Raw genomic sequence first — 14,988 nt, forward strand, 5'->3', positions numbered from 1 at the left:
AGAATATTTACCTTTTTTCTGCACCTATTTTACATTAGGTTAAAACCCAGATAATATCCAGATATTTAAACTAATCCATTACATGTTTAGTTTCACGTGCATATTCCTCACAATTAGCTTTATTAATAATTCCCTGTACTACTACTACTACTACTACTACTACTACTAATATTATTATTATTAATAATAACAACAGTAGTAATGTTAATATGATCAGCAGTAATATTATTCTTAATAATTTAAACAACAGTAATTATTATTAACAACAATAACAATAACAGCAAATATTATTATTATTATTATTATTATTATTATTATTATTATTATTATTATTATTATCATCGCTGTTTAATTAGAAGTAATAGTATGAAAAAGACATAAAACAGATGTGCCCATTTCTACCCATTTTTAGATGCTGAAATTTTGTGGTTTTACATACAAATTTATTATATTGTTAGTTGAGTTTAACTAGAGCCTTAATTAAAAATGTGAGGATTTTAGATGTCAGCAAAGACATTTTTGTGAATGGTTCCATAAAATCACCCATTAAGACTGAATTTTAAAATAGAATCATTGTGCATTTAAAAGAGTGCTTCAGAAAGGTTTTGTGTGCTGTGCATGTGGATTGGCGGCATGGTTATGGTCCCTCCCCCTCAAAGGATCACTCTTAATCCCTGATAATCTGTTCATCTAAGGAGCTCAGCCAGTCATGGCTGCACCAGGGGAGAATTTGCTTTCAGTTGAGCATCTTACCAGCATGGATCAAAATACTTTTACCAAACAAAGAGAGCTCTTTATAAAGAAAAGGTAAGGTACTCAAAAAGACGCCTGGCAGGCTTGACACATCTTTGGTTTATACTGTCTGTAGCTTCGTCTTAAAGCTTCATAAAAAATGATCAACATGACAGTACATTTTTGTTTTACAGCAACCTATTAATGTTACAGTAGTCTGGATGAATGTACAGTGCTGGTTGGAAGTTTACATACATCATGGATGTGAATTATGCTACTGACAGTTTATACAGAGGTAATCGGTTTTAAATCCTCATTGTGATTCCCCCAAAGACTCTTTTGGTCAAAAAATCTTTGTCTCCTCTGACTACAAAACTTTCTTCCAGAAAAGATTTGGCTTGTTCATAAAGGCAGCATGCAGAAGAGGAATTTTCCCTACTAGTTTAATCCTGTGCAAACACAACATGTCATTGGATGCAGATACAGATTGCTCCAAGCTGCATGCCTACCTCAATTTTTAACGTTTCCCTCTCTATTTCCTGTAGCAGAGGGATGCAACTTCAGCAGCGTCTGCAGGAGCTGAAGGAGAGAGAGCGCAGAGCCCAGCAGCACAACAGGCAGGCTTCTCCTGCAGTTTGAGAGAGCCCAGGAGACACTGAAGGAGATGCTGGCCTGCAACGCTGCCATGAAAACTATACGGGTTACAGGATGCACACAGCCAGCACACAAACACAATAACCTGCACTGTCAGATTCTCAAACCGTTTTTATCTGGCACCAATCAGAGCGAGACAGAGCAGTTCTGTTGCTGGTGACAAACACAGTGACAGTAAAGGCATTAAATTAAATTAAATTCAGTAACTAGAAGATGTTTTAAAGTAACTCAGGATTGAAAGTTTGTCTTAGATTTTAACAGTTATTTAAATGTACACTTTAACATTTTCAGATGGAGTACGAGCGGTACCTGGAGGAAAACCTCCACTGCTGGCAGCAGCAGCTTCAGGAGAAAACTGAGGCCTCTCACAAGAAGGTACAACCACAGCTTTACCAAACTCACTGGCTTAAACAATATTTATTAATGTTAAACTTTTTTCCCATTTTGTCACAACTAAGAAAACATGAAAATATTTTTGGGATTCTATGTTACAGACCAACACAAAAGTGTGGTGTACATTTGGTGATAGTATTGTCCTACATGGTAGACAAAGCCCCTAAAATACCTGCAGTAAACAATTGTTTTGCAAAGTATGAACTAATAAGAGCTTTAGCCAAATGTGCTCCACATTTTTTCAAATTTGAGGCAAAATTTTTCTTCCACTACACAAATATGCATTGCTTCATATACAATGCAATGACAAATAAAGAAAACCTCTTGGTATCATTATATTTTCTCCATAAGTCCCTGCCTTAAAAAAAAAAAAAGTGTTTCTACAAAAATCTTATACAAATAAAAAAAATGAATTTTCTGTTTATTGCTCATAATATTTGTCGTTTATTTCCTCAACAGAGAATGGAAGATTGTTTGAAGACTTATCTACAGCACAGTAAAGATCAAGTCTCAACAGCAACAGTTGGTGAGCCTCTGATTTCACAAGGTTTGTTTTCTTCTTTTGCCATTTGAAGATATGAAGTTGCAAACGGTTTTTCTTGTTAGAGAAGCTGGAAACTTGGAGCTTCTTCCACCAAGTTTCTCTTTATTCACAGATCCTTCCATAAAGGCTCCAAACGTTGATGCTCCTCAAACGTTTCCCACCGAAGGAAGCTCTGCTTATAGCCGAGATCGTTCCTCCTGTCATCCCCATCAGGAGTCTTCCTGGTTAACCCAAGCAGGCATGCCTCCACGGTTCCTCCAAACACCTTTTCAATCCCAGAGTCTCTCACCTTTCCCTCCACCCAGCTTCCCATATCCTCACCCACTTCTGCTGCAACACCTCACCTTCCCATTCGATCACCGTCAGCTGTGGGTCAGCTCTGAAGCTGCAGGCCGCCCTCCTGAACACTACAATCACCTCTGCTCTGACGGGATCGCTGCGGGATCTGCAGGTCAGCTCCACACCGAGGAACCGCCAGCGTCGAGTGCTTCTCAAATTGTAGAGCGAGAAAATGAGACGAGCGCAGCAAATTCAAAGAGGGTGAGAGGTGGTGGAGGCGGAAGGTGTTTGTCCTCTGAGCTCGACATTAAACCAGGTGAAAAGCAGGAGGAAACAAACTCTGTACGTAAGTAAAGTGCCCACATGTTTGTCTGATTGATCATTTCTTTACATCCTGCAGTCCGTCTCTCTAGCGGACATGTGGAAAGCAGTGAGAGCGGCAGAGACTCCAGTTTGACCAGCAGAGAAAAGAAGAAAAGAGAGAAGAAAGGAAGAACAGAGGCTTCGTCCTCAGAGTCAGAAAGATCTGGTTCTCAGAGGTAACAAATGATGATTATGTTCACCCTCACCAGCAATACGTGCCTCCATAATCTATGACCAAAATGATGCACAAATATTTTAAACAATCCTTCATTTCTGAACGATACGTCTGAAGAAACGTATCATGATACATAAACGTTTCATATCAGTCGATATTGATAATTATTAATTAGGTTTTGGTTTTAAATAGCTGAAATACTGACAAACTGATGACTTCAACTTTCCTCTTTTATCTACAGTTTTCACTCCACCCACAGTTTTTTTTATTTTTATGCAGTTATGAAGCACAGAGGTGAAACCTGAAACGACATAATTTCACTCACAGATTTTTAAAATAAGCTAAAAAAGACCAAAACCTAATAAGTTGGTTTTATTTCACCTGACTGATGCTGGAAGACAGTTATTGTAACTTTGTTCATCATTTTCTTGTAGTTTAAGGGTTTCTTACCGGAAAACTAAATGTAGCTGTTTAGAAAAATAAACTCTGTTACTGTTCTCGCATAGGGTTCGCTCTCAAATCTCCGTTTTTCAACCATCTCTTATCAGGTCATCCAGGACTTCCAGTGAGGTCGTCGCTGCCTCCGGCGCCGTCGCCCTGGACTCAGGAACAAACTGCTCCTCTGAGGAAGGAGGCACAGCAAGCAGGAGGAGGTCAGAGCGAGGCAGGGGGGTCAATAATGGGTCACCGCCATCCGAGAAGGAGGCAGAAGAGCTTAGCAGGAGTGAGGAAGAGGAGCAGACTGATAGCTTGAGTGAAAAAACGAGAAGTCCAACTCAAGACAATAAATCAGGAAGCTGTAGAGGAGATGATGATCTAGCAAAAAGTGAAAATAGAGATGATGAGGAAGTTTACAGCTCCGAGCAAAGCATTGCAGAAGAAAAGGATGAAGAAGAAGGAAAGAAAAACCAAAGATGTGGAGATGAAGAGAACGAGAAGGAGGTGAAAAGTAAAGAGGGCGGTGATGTTGAGGAAGACGATGAGGAGAGCAACGATGAGGTTCCTCTAAATAGGAATCAAAAGGAGGATAAGGATGTGGAAGAAGACGAAGATCAGTCAGAAAAACTGGAGAACGAAGACAGAGACGACGGGGAGGAAGGACTCTGACTCCTCACAGGATGAAGATGAGGAGGAGAGAGAATGTAGTGAGAGGATAGAAGAGAGGAGGAGGAGGAGGAGTCAAACGAAGAGGAAGACCAACTCAGGAGTGAAGAAGGAGGAGACTCTGAGGACAGCATCATCTGTTCCGCAGGAAAACAGGTACGACCATGAAACCATGAAACCTTCTTTTCATTTGGCACAAACTAAACATGCAGCCATTTTGCTTCAGGTCCAAACAGATGAAGAACATTCCAGAGGAAGCAGCTGAAGATGAGGAAGAGGAGAGCGACACTCGGTCCTCAAACAATAAGTCAAAAGAACCAAGTGATGAAGAAGATATTGAGAATCTTCTGGCACCTCAAGAGCCAATAAACAAAAAGTGAGTAAATCTTCTGTCATAAAACACGTGATGGGATATAATTTAATCGCTTCTGTTTCACTTTTCAGACAAAAGGCTGTGAAAACCGAGGAGAAGCCAAAAGGTACGTTCAGGAACATCAGGAAATAAATATATTTTGCAGGTAATTGAAGACGTTCATCATTGAGATTTGTACTGAATATATTTTTCAGCCACATGTCTCAACTTGGGCATCTTTCAAGTGACGGAGGACTGGAGCAAAGACGGGGCATAAAAGTGACTCGGACGAGTCCGATCACTTTTATGACTAAATGTGACATGGTGGACACCATGAAGGTCCTCCAAATAGCAACTATGCAGTAGAGAAAGCACCAGATCTCTGATGACCTCAGCAGGTCGGACAACGCCGATGGGGTCACTGCGTCACTACGGCGCTGCATGCAGGTGTTAAGGAAGCCCAGGTTGATTTATCAGCAGCTTTCACTGTTTAGGTGTTGAAGTCTCTGCCTCTCCTTGTTTTCCAAACATAACGGCAGTCTGGCCTGTTTGGTGGCTCTTGAAGCTCTGCATTCAGCCACAGTCCTGCAGTTTGTGAATCTTTGGTGATTCCTTTTGCATGTCCACCTTTTTCCTTCCACCCAACTTTCCATCGTTTTTTTTCCTTCTTGAACTGAATACTTTTAAACTTAAGATATACTACTTTGAGATGCACTTGCATCTTTCACATTATTTTCTTCTTCGTATGCTCTATTTTATTCTTAATACATTTAATGTCTGTATGCTGAAACCACTCAGCATGAATTCATTGTGCCCACATCTCACCAATACAAAAAGCCAATTTTGATGGATAGATAAAAAATTTTCATGGCAATGTTTGGAAAATGCCGATTTATTTGAAATCTGCTTCTCATTAAAGTAGAACTTAATTAGGATTGGGCCTGTTGTAAAACAATATTTTAGTAATCGAGTCTCTCATCACAACCTCGGTTCTGAGCTGCAGAAAAACTGTCGTACTTCCAGCATCGCACAATTTGGCAATGCTCATTTGTCCCTCAAAACCTGGTAAAACACTGAAAAATTCAACGTCATGCTGCTACCACAGTAGCAACAATTCATAGGGCGCTGCCCACCACAAATAATACCCGGGTGGAACACAATTTAACGAAGCTTCGAGGCAGGTGAATTTTCCTCAAGGAATTTTAATAATTGAGGTATTAGAGTCATTCGAGGAATCGTTACGGCCGTAATTAGGATAAATTAATTTCAACCACCAATAGAAAAGAATAAAAAACAAAATCATAAATGATCCAAAGAAAAGTTTTGTTAAATCAGCACACAGGGACAGAGGTGATTGTTGAGATAAAGCTTGAAAGAAACGTTCAGGACAGAACAAAAACTGTACAAATGAATTTAATAATTTATTTTTGCTGCATTTCTGAAAACAGCCCTTTAGACATTTTTGGAATATAAAAGTAGGCCATTAGGATTTCACCAGGAAACAAATGCTTTTAAAATCCTGGTAAGAAAAACAGAAACTTGTAGAGAACTCAGCTCATTTTACATGTTTGTAACAATCTGAATCTTTATTATATCATATTTTCACAACCTGAGCGGTTAAACATGAGCTCTCTCGCTTGCCGTCTTCGGGTGCGGCGCTGCGTTGGATGAGCAGCCTGCCGTACGTTCCTCCCACCTGGCCTTTGGTGAGCCGTCCAGGATTCACGCACACACAACCCGCCACATCCTGATGATGTGAGGAGGAAGGGGAAGTTGAAATATTAAAAACATGGTCAAGCGGACATTTGGTCCAGTTTTTGAAACAATTCTGAAATGTTTCTACCTTCACGAAGTAACGCAGCTCAGAGGGAGCAACGAGAATATCTGGTGTGACCAACATCTGACCGTGAATCTGGAACTTCTCGTAATCCATGTTCACCTCCTCGGCGGGTGGGTACAGGGGGTAGTAACTTCAGGAAGAGACGGACATTAGTGCTTCTCAAAGTGATAAAAGGTAAAATAAAAAGGAAGACTTTGATGACATGTACCTCCTCTGAGTCAGCATGTGGTTTAGGATGCGGGAGAATCGGTCCGAACTAGTGCCGCTGCAACACCGCATAGCTACAGTTATCAATCTGAGATGACAGGAAATTAGAGAAAGGTTTCCGTCATCTGTGACCTGTTTCCTCACCAGCTGATCTCCTCTGCTCCCATGTGGAACAGGATGTCAGAAGACGTCAGGCCAAAAGTCACTCCGTCGATCAGCAGGGTGCAGGGGTCAGGAACCAGGGTGACCCGCTGCACAAATACGTTAAACATCGGAGAACCATCAGAACGAGAGATGAGAGGAGAGTCTCAGTTCACCTGCTTGTTTAAACTGATTCCTTTGAGTGAATTTGCAGCATCACAGCTTTCTGGAGGAATTGATTTACACTTGCTGCATATGTTGAGTCTACCAGGATCAGACCATCTATTCTGTGAGTGTGTGTGTGTGTGAGAACGACCTGGGCCTGGTCCTTGATGAGGTTCGGCAGGGTGAAGGGAGGCTGTGGGTAGATGAATTCGTGGTGGATGTCTCTCTGGGCCGGGACAAACACCAGCTGACAGCCGACACTTCACAGAAGAAAAAATAAGAACATTCCAGATTTGGTCTCAGCGTTGAGTTATGCAGAACGTGTTTTTGTTTCAAACGTCCACTGGGGACATGAACAGTGGAGTCGAAACGCACCTTTTGGTTCCATCTACAATGCTGTCGATGCAGCGGTAGAAAATTGTCTCAAACGTCTCAGTCACCTTGGCTTTCTGTGAGAGAAACAGATGAACATCAAACTATGCTGCTCTAAAAACGTCTTACTGGCTTTAAACACGGAGTGAAAATGAATCGTACCTCGATCTGTTCATGTTTGGAATCCACAAAAGGACCAAACTAGAGAAGAGAAGAAGAATAAAAGGACATGCTGCTCACCAAACATCCAGACTGCATAAAACACACTAAGAAGCTTTTCCTTCACACTGATGAGTCAGCATCTGACAGGCTTACCAGCAGGCAGACATCAGGACGATCCCTGACAATGACATTGATCAGGTCTATCAGAGGGTCAAAGGTCAGGCTATCAGAGGGCGTGTATGGTCCACAGGCCACAAGAATGTTTAACGGCTCCACCACTGAGCGAGATGAGGAGTAAGAGAGGAAAACCACTTTTTCTCACAGATAATGAATAAAAAGGGAATTTATTAGTTTCTACTGAAAACTAATTACCTTCATTGGTCTCCATCTTTGCACTGGTGGAGTAAAAAGGAAGAGGAACTCCCTAACAAACACAGAGTTAATGCAGGACGCTCAAATGGCTCACAACAATAAACAGAGGAAAGAGCAAAATGAGCGCCTGACCTCATAAAGCTTGGAGGCCACAAGTTTTCTTCCTGTTGTGTTCATTCCCTCCATCAGCACCACCTGAGAGAGAGAGAGAGAGAGAAGAGAGAGAGAGAGAGAGAGAGAGAACAAGAGAGAGAGAGAGAGAGAGAGATAGGTGGGACCAGGATTAATGGACAGGAGTGGCTTTTATTTCTGAAGTGGAATCAGCTGATCTGTCTCAGGGTCCAACACTTTCTTTATGCGTCACCAACTCAAAATATCAGCAAACAAAGAAATGAAAAAACCACCCCAAAAAACGGGTGACTAGAAGGACAGATGAGTGAATGGATGAACTACAGGACAAAAGAGTTGATTAGATGGACGAATGATGGTTGGATAGATGGACAACCAGACGCACAGATCAATGGAGAAAGGGAGTGATGATCAACAAACGGATTTAGAGACGGATGGATTAAGGAAAACACATGGATGTTGGACAGACGGACTGATTTTGGACAAACGGGTGCACCAGACACAAGGATGGATGGATGGACAGAAAAATGGATGAAAATAAACACCAGGAATATAAGTACGGTAGATATTTTAACTCCATTTTGTTTTTCTAAACTTCTCTAGACTTGGAAAAAAACTTAAATAAAATCTCAGATTTTTCCAGCCTGACGGATGCCAGGACATTTGACTGTCAGAGTTCTCGGTCAGATGGTGGGTTCACCTCCAGCCCACCTCCTTGGCATGCTCCGTTTCTCTTGGTGGCCTTATAACCTGCTGCACACTGACCTCAGCGCAGAGGCAAAGGAGAAACCACCGCTCACTGCATCTGCACTTCAGCTTTAACGGCCGCTTCATGTTCGGCTCACCTGACCAGGAAACAGAGAATACTGTTTGAGCTCAGACAGGTCGACGGGCACCAGCTGGCCGCCGTGTTCTGGTCCCGCCTCCAGCAGAACCGACTGGGCATTCAGTTTGCCGTTACTGTCGCAGCAAATCTGACCCAACACAGTTATGCTGTCCTGGAGGAGACGAGCAGAAACAACGAAGCAGACAGTCATCATTATCATCATTTATACAAATAAAGGGCTTTGAAGCAGATCATGTTAGGCGGACAACTCATAAAGCTCCAGTGAAGGAGTTTAGTCCTTCACAGTTTAAAGCGAGGACAAAAGTAGCCTGACAGCAGTAGAATAATATGTGCTTCAAAGATAAAACAGGTAAACGTCTTCAATAGACATTCAGAATAACTTTACAACTCATTCAAAAGATAAAAGTTGTCCAATAAAGCAATTGTATATTTTCTGATTAAATCTGACAATATTTAGGTTATGCAATCAAGCTTACTAATCTTCAGAGGTAATAAATGAAGACAAAAAAAAAATCCCTAATTAATTATTATTACTATTATTTTACATGGATATAAACTTGTGCATACAATCTGAGACTTGCTGGGATTTGAGGATAATCCTGCATCTGAACTGATGCGTCCGGCATCAGCTTCTGGTGATGTAAACAGTACAATAAATGAGGACTTCTATCTTTGTCTGATGTCTACAGAACAATTTAACTCTGAAAGAAATGAGAGGCTCAGGCTGACCTGGTACCTGCCTCCTTTTTACAGAGAGAAAAGATTATTAAGACGCCTCCTAAGTGCATGAAGGAGCAATAGAGGAGATTCACTGAGTGGTCATTTTTAAGGTAAATCAAACAGGACTGTTTCTGGTCACAAAGTTGCTTCACTTCTGGAATTTAGTTCCAGGACCTACTTAAAAATTGTATTCATATATAAAAAGTAAACTATTGATCAATACATCCCATAATGAGAGAGTCTGGCAGCTTTATAAGAAGTCAAAGAAATCAGAGGTGGCCTAAATCTTTTACACAGATATTTGGATTTATTACATCATGCACACCATCTCTTATGTCTGTAGTTGTTTTTATTTGAATTTGAGCAGCTTTTGTACAATTATTTACATTTCAAATTTCATCTGTCTTTACGTTTTGAACTTCTGTGGCACTTTGTTTGCACCTTACTGTATGAAAATGCTCTATAGATGAAGTTTTGTTGGTTGATTTAAGAAGAATGAAAGGCTTTGTTTTAAACCTGAGCAGGCAGTGAGATGGCTGACAACTCTTCGATGCTGAAGTGAGACCTCAGCTTTTCTCCCATCTCTTCAATCTTCTCTGACAAAACTGGGGGGGAAAAAAACAGGCATAAAGGGAAAAACGTTGATGGTTGTGTGACTGAACGATACAGATTCTAACATATTAAAATCAATTTATAATTAGAAACAATGAAGAGCAAGACTTTTGAAGTGAACCTGGTATCAAATATGGCATAAAAAGCCAATGGCACAGAACTGAAAAGTAGGTTGATTTTGAATTTGACATTCCTTGACAACTACATTACATTTATTAGATGAATAATGTCCTGTAATTATTTTTGATTGGACCTATAGGAGTGGTAGATTGCTTCAACAGGAGCATGAGAAGAGAATAAGAAAGACTCTAAGAACCAGTAATGCATTTTGTGAAAAAATGACATAAGACAAAAAAAAAAGTGGAACTGCTGTGTACCATTTCGAACATCCCGCAGCCTTTGGAACATGTATTTGTAGCCGCTGCAGAGGGATTCTTCGGGCTGCCCCAGAAGATTCACCTGGACGCCTGCGCCCGGGTCTTTCCGGCCCGTCCAGCGCGCGCCCTGCACAGCTCCAAACGAAACCACCACCTCCCCCTTACCGCCTCGCTGGCTGTACTTCTGTGAAGATGTCACACTTTGGAAGAAAAGACAGATACTTGTTGTTAAACAATACCTTCCATATTTAAAAGATTTCTTAGTGACATTACCTCACGGTGTTTCATAAGTAAATTAAAACAAAAAACAAAAAAACAGAGAGTAAAGATGCACTTTGCAAGTCTTTGAAAAAGTATAAATAATAAAATGACATCTCTAAATAAAGTCTAGAGGTGTTGCAGATTAATACCTGGGGGAAAAGTTAGCTGGAGACAGCAGGAGACCCGGACTGGTCAGCAGAGCGGTGGTCCGTTTGGACTGAGGATGCTCTGGAGTGGAGAGCACTCGTTTCTGAGAAGCTCTGTATGACATAAACCAACAAAATTGAGCAAATTCATCTAAATGCTTTATTATAAACCTGAACTCAGATGAGCAGGACTCAACAGCAAAGCAGTGACAGCTCACCTTCCCGGGAGTGGAGTAAGAGTCTAAGAGATTCTCCTCCTCTTCTTCAGCTTTTATTCTGGGGAAAAGATTTGTCAAGGTCTGCAGTCGCACCCAGTTGGTCTTTACAAAAACATTATGAATCACATTTTTTCTTATTGAGAGATCGTCTTAGAGGATACAGTTCCTCCAACGAATGAATGTCTCTGGTTCGGTTATAACTCTCGTCTTTCCAGGAACTCGATTTGGATTTACTCTTCTTGTTCAAAAACTGAGAAGAAAAATAAATTAAAAGTTGCAGAAACACCATGAGAAACACAAGATATCGGCAACAAATCCAAACACAACCCAGTTCACACATGAAGCTAATCAACCTATCGTCATAAGCAACAGTTTTAATCAGAGGCCCACAGCGTCACCAATTGAATTGAATCCAAGGCTTTAAGATAACTTGGTGAATGAAACTGAGTTCAGCTGGTTGGATCATAGTGTGGAAGCCCTTTGAGTGGCCAGTATGAACGGACAAACTCAATGTAAATGTAGTCCACTCTACATAAATGTTTTGTTACCTCATGCTCAAAGTGCTCCAGGTTGTCCAGGGTGAGATCTAGTCCATCCTTTGTGGTGCTGTAGGCAAGCCACTCAAACAGCATCTGCTCTGTGTCTATCCTGTTGCAGATGCACAGTTCAACCACTGCGGGACAGAAACAATGAAACGGTCCAAAAGTTGCATCTTCTTAAAAAAGTATTTAGAACCCTTCAAATCACAAACACAAACTCCAGAGCATTTTTTTTTTGTGTTTTCATTTTATGTGGCAAACTAACACATAAGTTTGGGGCAAATGTTATGTTTCAGGACTTTATAATAATTAGTAATTAAGTAGTGAGTAATTTAATCTCAGATTAAATCTGGCCTTCGTGAAAGAGTGGCAAAAAGAAAGACATTTTTGATCACTGTTGCCACTAGCAGCTGAAAACCAACACTGCACATCACCCCCAACACACCATTCCTATGTAGAAACATGACAATGGCAGAATCATGCTGAGGGATGATTTTATCAGGAGGAACAGGGAAGCTAGTATCAGGATCAATATCAAGCCTGCATCTAAAATGTAAAGAAAACAGGGAGGTTTATGGATGTAACGCTGCCAAATGTGAAAAACGTCAGTAAGTACAGACACGCCATGAATGCATTCCTGTAGATCTTTACAAATTAGCATAAGAGACATAAGCAGGCGCACAGAGAACAACAAATGTGACTTAATAAAGGACCAGAGAAGGTAAAACACTCACTCTGGTCGAAGGACAGAGTCATCTTTGCAGGTAATCTCGAAGGTTTCCAGCTCTGCCTTTAACTTGTCTGTGGTTACAAGCGCCATTGTTTTTGTGTTTAAGTCAAATAGAGCTCGAGTTCTGGCTTCAGTTGGTCCAAATGTTGCAACGGTCCGTTAACGGCTAACTGTTAGCTTTCCGCCCGCTTCACACCAAAATCAGCGCCGCGACTAAAGTGAAAAGAGCCGATAAACTCAACTTTACGCTCTGAGTCGATCTGATCCACATAACAAACAAGCCATTTCATTTTACCGCGAAAAAAAGCCAGTCGGTGTTGGCGGCCGGAAGTTACGTCACAGGCGAACTGGCGAAAACGGTTGAGCTACTAAAATAAAAGTCCACTGTTTCCGTTGGTTTAATTTATTACATTTCTCCACCTTTCCTCACTGTAATACTTCTTTAGACTCTAAGTAAGAATAATAATAAAAAAATAACGCAATGTGTTAAAACAAAGTTTTTTTTTCTTTATGTTGTTAAGGATAAACCATTGGAAAGATTTAAGCAGGTTCTTCACATTTTAGAAAGTAAAGTATAAATAAAATAAAAGAATAAAGTTTGTTTGTTTTAACCCTACACGCGGTGTAATATGCTTTTTATTTGTATTTATTAAGAGGTTTGAGTAATTTGTGATGGAGCCATTGTCAAAGAAGAATTTCTGCCAATTGTTGTTGGGACAGATGATACAGTTCTTCTGTTCTGTTAATTAAACCCGGTTTAATTTAATTCAATGACAGCTTCATTAAAAGTTTTAATAATACAAAAGTATAAACAAACTCTAAGGTGACCAAATTTAGATTGATCCAGTTTAATCCAATCTAATCCAATCATCTATTCACAGATCAAATTCAGTCCTAAATTATTTCTGCTCTAATGAAAATTTTAATTCCAAGTTGTTCTTTCAACTGCTGAAACAAAATTGTAACAGTTGGAAAAAACTGGTACAACTTTGGAAAGGAAAACATTCACTAACCTGAGCAGATCAGCTCCTGTCACTGAGAAGCTATAGCTCACAAAAAATATGATAAAGTAAATTTTTTTGTCTTTAAATGTTAGAGCTGATTTGATGCTTTCTAAAAGCATTCATTGTTCTTTAAAAATGTCTTACAATCACAGAGATCAGTGTGTTTTATTTGTATTTTATGTGGTAGGCCAACAGAAAGGAGATCATTGTAAAGTTCAAAGGGAAATAAAGGATATCAAAATATCTAAATAAAGGAACTTGAATACAAATGCACACCACACATTTCAGATTTTTTAAATGGTTTATTTGAAAATCACCTCTTTCTTCCAATTCATGTATATGTGCTAGTTTGTTTGTCCATCACATAAAATTCTAATAAAACACAAAAGATTGTGTCAAAATGTAAAAAAGGTTCAAGGAGTATTTATATTAATAACACCAAAATGTAATAATTATTGATAACTGTGATAATCTGTAACCCAATTTTATTCCATAGAGTGATTATTGTTTGCTTTGATTACATAACCTCCTCCCACCACACAAAACACATCATTTATATTTTAAATTGTTAAATGAATACAAAACCTCACATATTTGTCAAACGTGTCCAAAAATACTAGTGAAAAGTAGAAAATCTGTAAAATTGTTTATGTATTTGTATCTATCTTTTTCCTTACATCTATGTTTTGTTTATTTTTACTTTCAGTGTTTTTCAAATTTACTTCGCAGAGCTCCTGTTGATGGCCTGTTGTTGCAAAGAAAATCCTCTAGGTGGTGCTCTAACAAAGCCTCTGAAACTGAATCAGAGGTTTGTAATGGCAAAGGTAAGTTGTAATTCCTTTTTTTATTGGCTATCTATTTATTGCTATCTTGTATTAAAATAAAGTATCCATAATAAATTTAAATTATAATATAAAGCTAATATTTATTCGAAAAATTGTAGGTTGTTAAAATGAAGCAGGCATTCAAAGCTAAACCCTCCCATTCTTAAACATCTTATTTCTTTTCCTCAAAAGTTTACACCACAATACAGTCGTGCAGCAAAATCTCAACATAAAAACAATAAAAATATGGGATGAACTAGACAAGAAATTTACTGAGATGTCACTTAATCAGTTATCAGTTTTGGGCTGATCAGATTAAAATGCTTTGTCGTCACTATGTGATGCAACTGATTATCTGCTTTGAGCCGAATTGCTCTTCATGTGCAGGTCTGAATATCTGGGAACTACAAACATAAGGTTTAAGTATGCTTTCAGCTTTTATCTCTAATCAGCTGTCATAAATACAATCAGTAGGCTGATTAGATTCCTGTGCAGCTAGAAGTTGTAAAAATTATTATTATTTGAATGTTAAGGTGAGTCAAGATGTTTTTTCTTTAGTGTCCTTTTAAATGACTGCATGTAGAAAACTACAGAACTACACTGCAACAAAATTAATTAACAATCCTAGAATGACCTGAAAAACCGTAATATAACTGACTTGAAGAAAACCCTCTATTTCACAAATAGTAAAAAAAATAAACCTATGAGCTGTTTATTGGTTTACAC

At 39.4% G+C, this 14,988-nt stretch overlaps 2 protein-coding genes across 2 annotated transcripts; one reads left to right on the forward strand and one right to left on the reverse strand.

Moving 5' to 3' along the window:
* Positions 1-403: 403 nt before the first annotated feature.
* Positions 404-4,620, forward strand: LOC116714826 (nucleolin). Its single transcript, XM_032555580.1, has 7 exons — positions 404-807; positions 1,278-1,761; positions 2,239-2,326; positions 2,436-2,918; positions 3,003-3,141; positions 3,689-4,400; positions 4,471-4,620. The coding sequence occupies exons 2-6, from the start codon at positions 1,678-1,680 to the stop codon at positions 4,245-4,247; spliced, it is 1,353 nt and encodes a 450-aa protein (XP_032411471.1). The 5' UTR covers positions 404-807; positions 1,278-1,677; the 3' UTR covers positions 4,248-4,400; positions 4,471-4,620.
* A 1,373-nt stretch (positions 4,621-5,993) lies between these two features.
* pola2 (polymerase (DNA directed), alpha 2) lies at positions 5,994-12,780 on the reverse strand. The gene is given in 19 exon segments (XM_032555581.1): positions 5,994-6,343; positions 6,440-6,566; positions 6,645-6,701; positions 6,788-6,894; positions 7,101-7,209; positions 7,325-7,398; positions 7,484-7,522; positions 7,637-7,761; positions 7,856-7,907; positions 7,988-8,050; positions 8,830-8,982; positions 10,068-10,156; positions 10,541-10,740; positions 10,951-11,059; positions 11,159-11,223; positions 11,327-11,415; positions 11,714-11,838; positions 12,439-12,445; positions 12,447-12,780. Coding segments are annotated over 19 exon segments (1,821 nt in total). The 5' UTR covers positions 12,525-12,780; the 3' UTR covers positions 5,994-6,190.
* Positions 12,781-14,988: the final 2,208 nt, after the last annotated feature.

Source organism: Xiphophorus hellerii, chromosome 23, assembly GCF_003331165.1.
Source record: "Xiphophorus hellerii strain 12219 chromosome 23, Xiphophorus_hellerii-4.1, whole genome shotgun sequence".
In the NCBI taxonomy this organism is placed as follows: domain Eukaryota; kingdom Metazoa; phylum Chordata; class Actinopteri; order Cyprinodontiformes; family Poeciliidae; genus Xiphophorus; species Xiphophorus hellerii.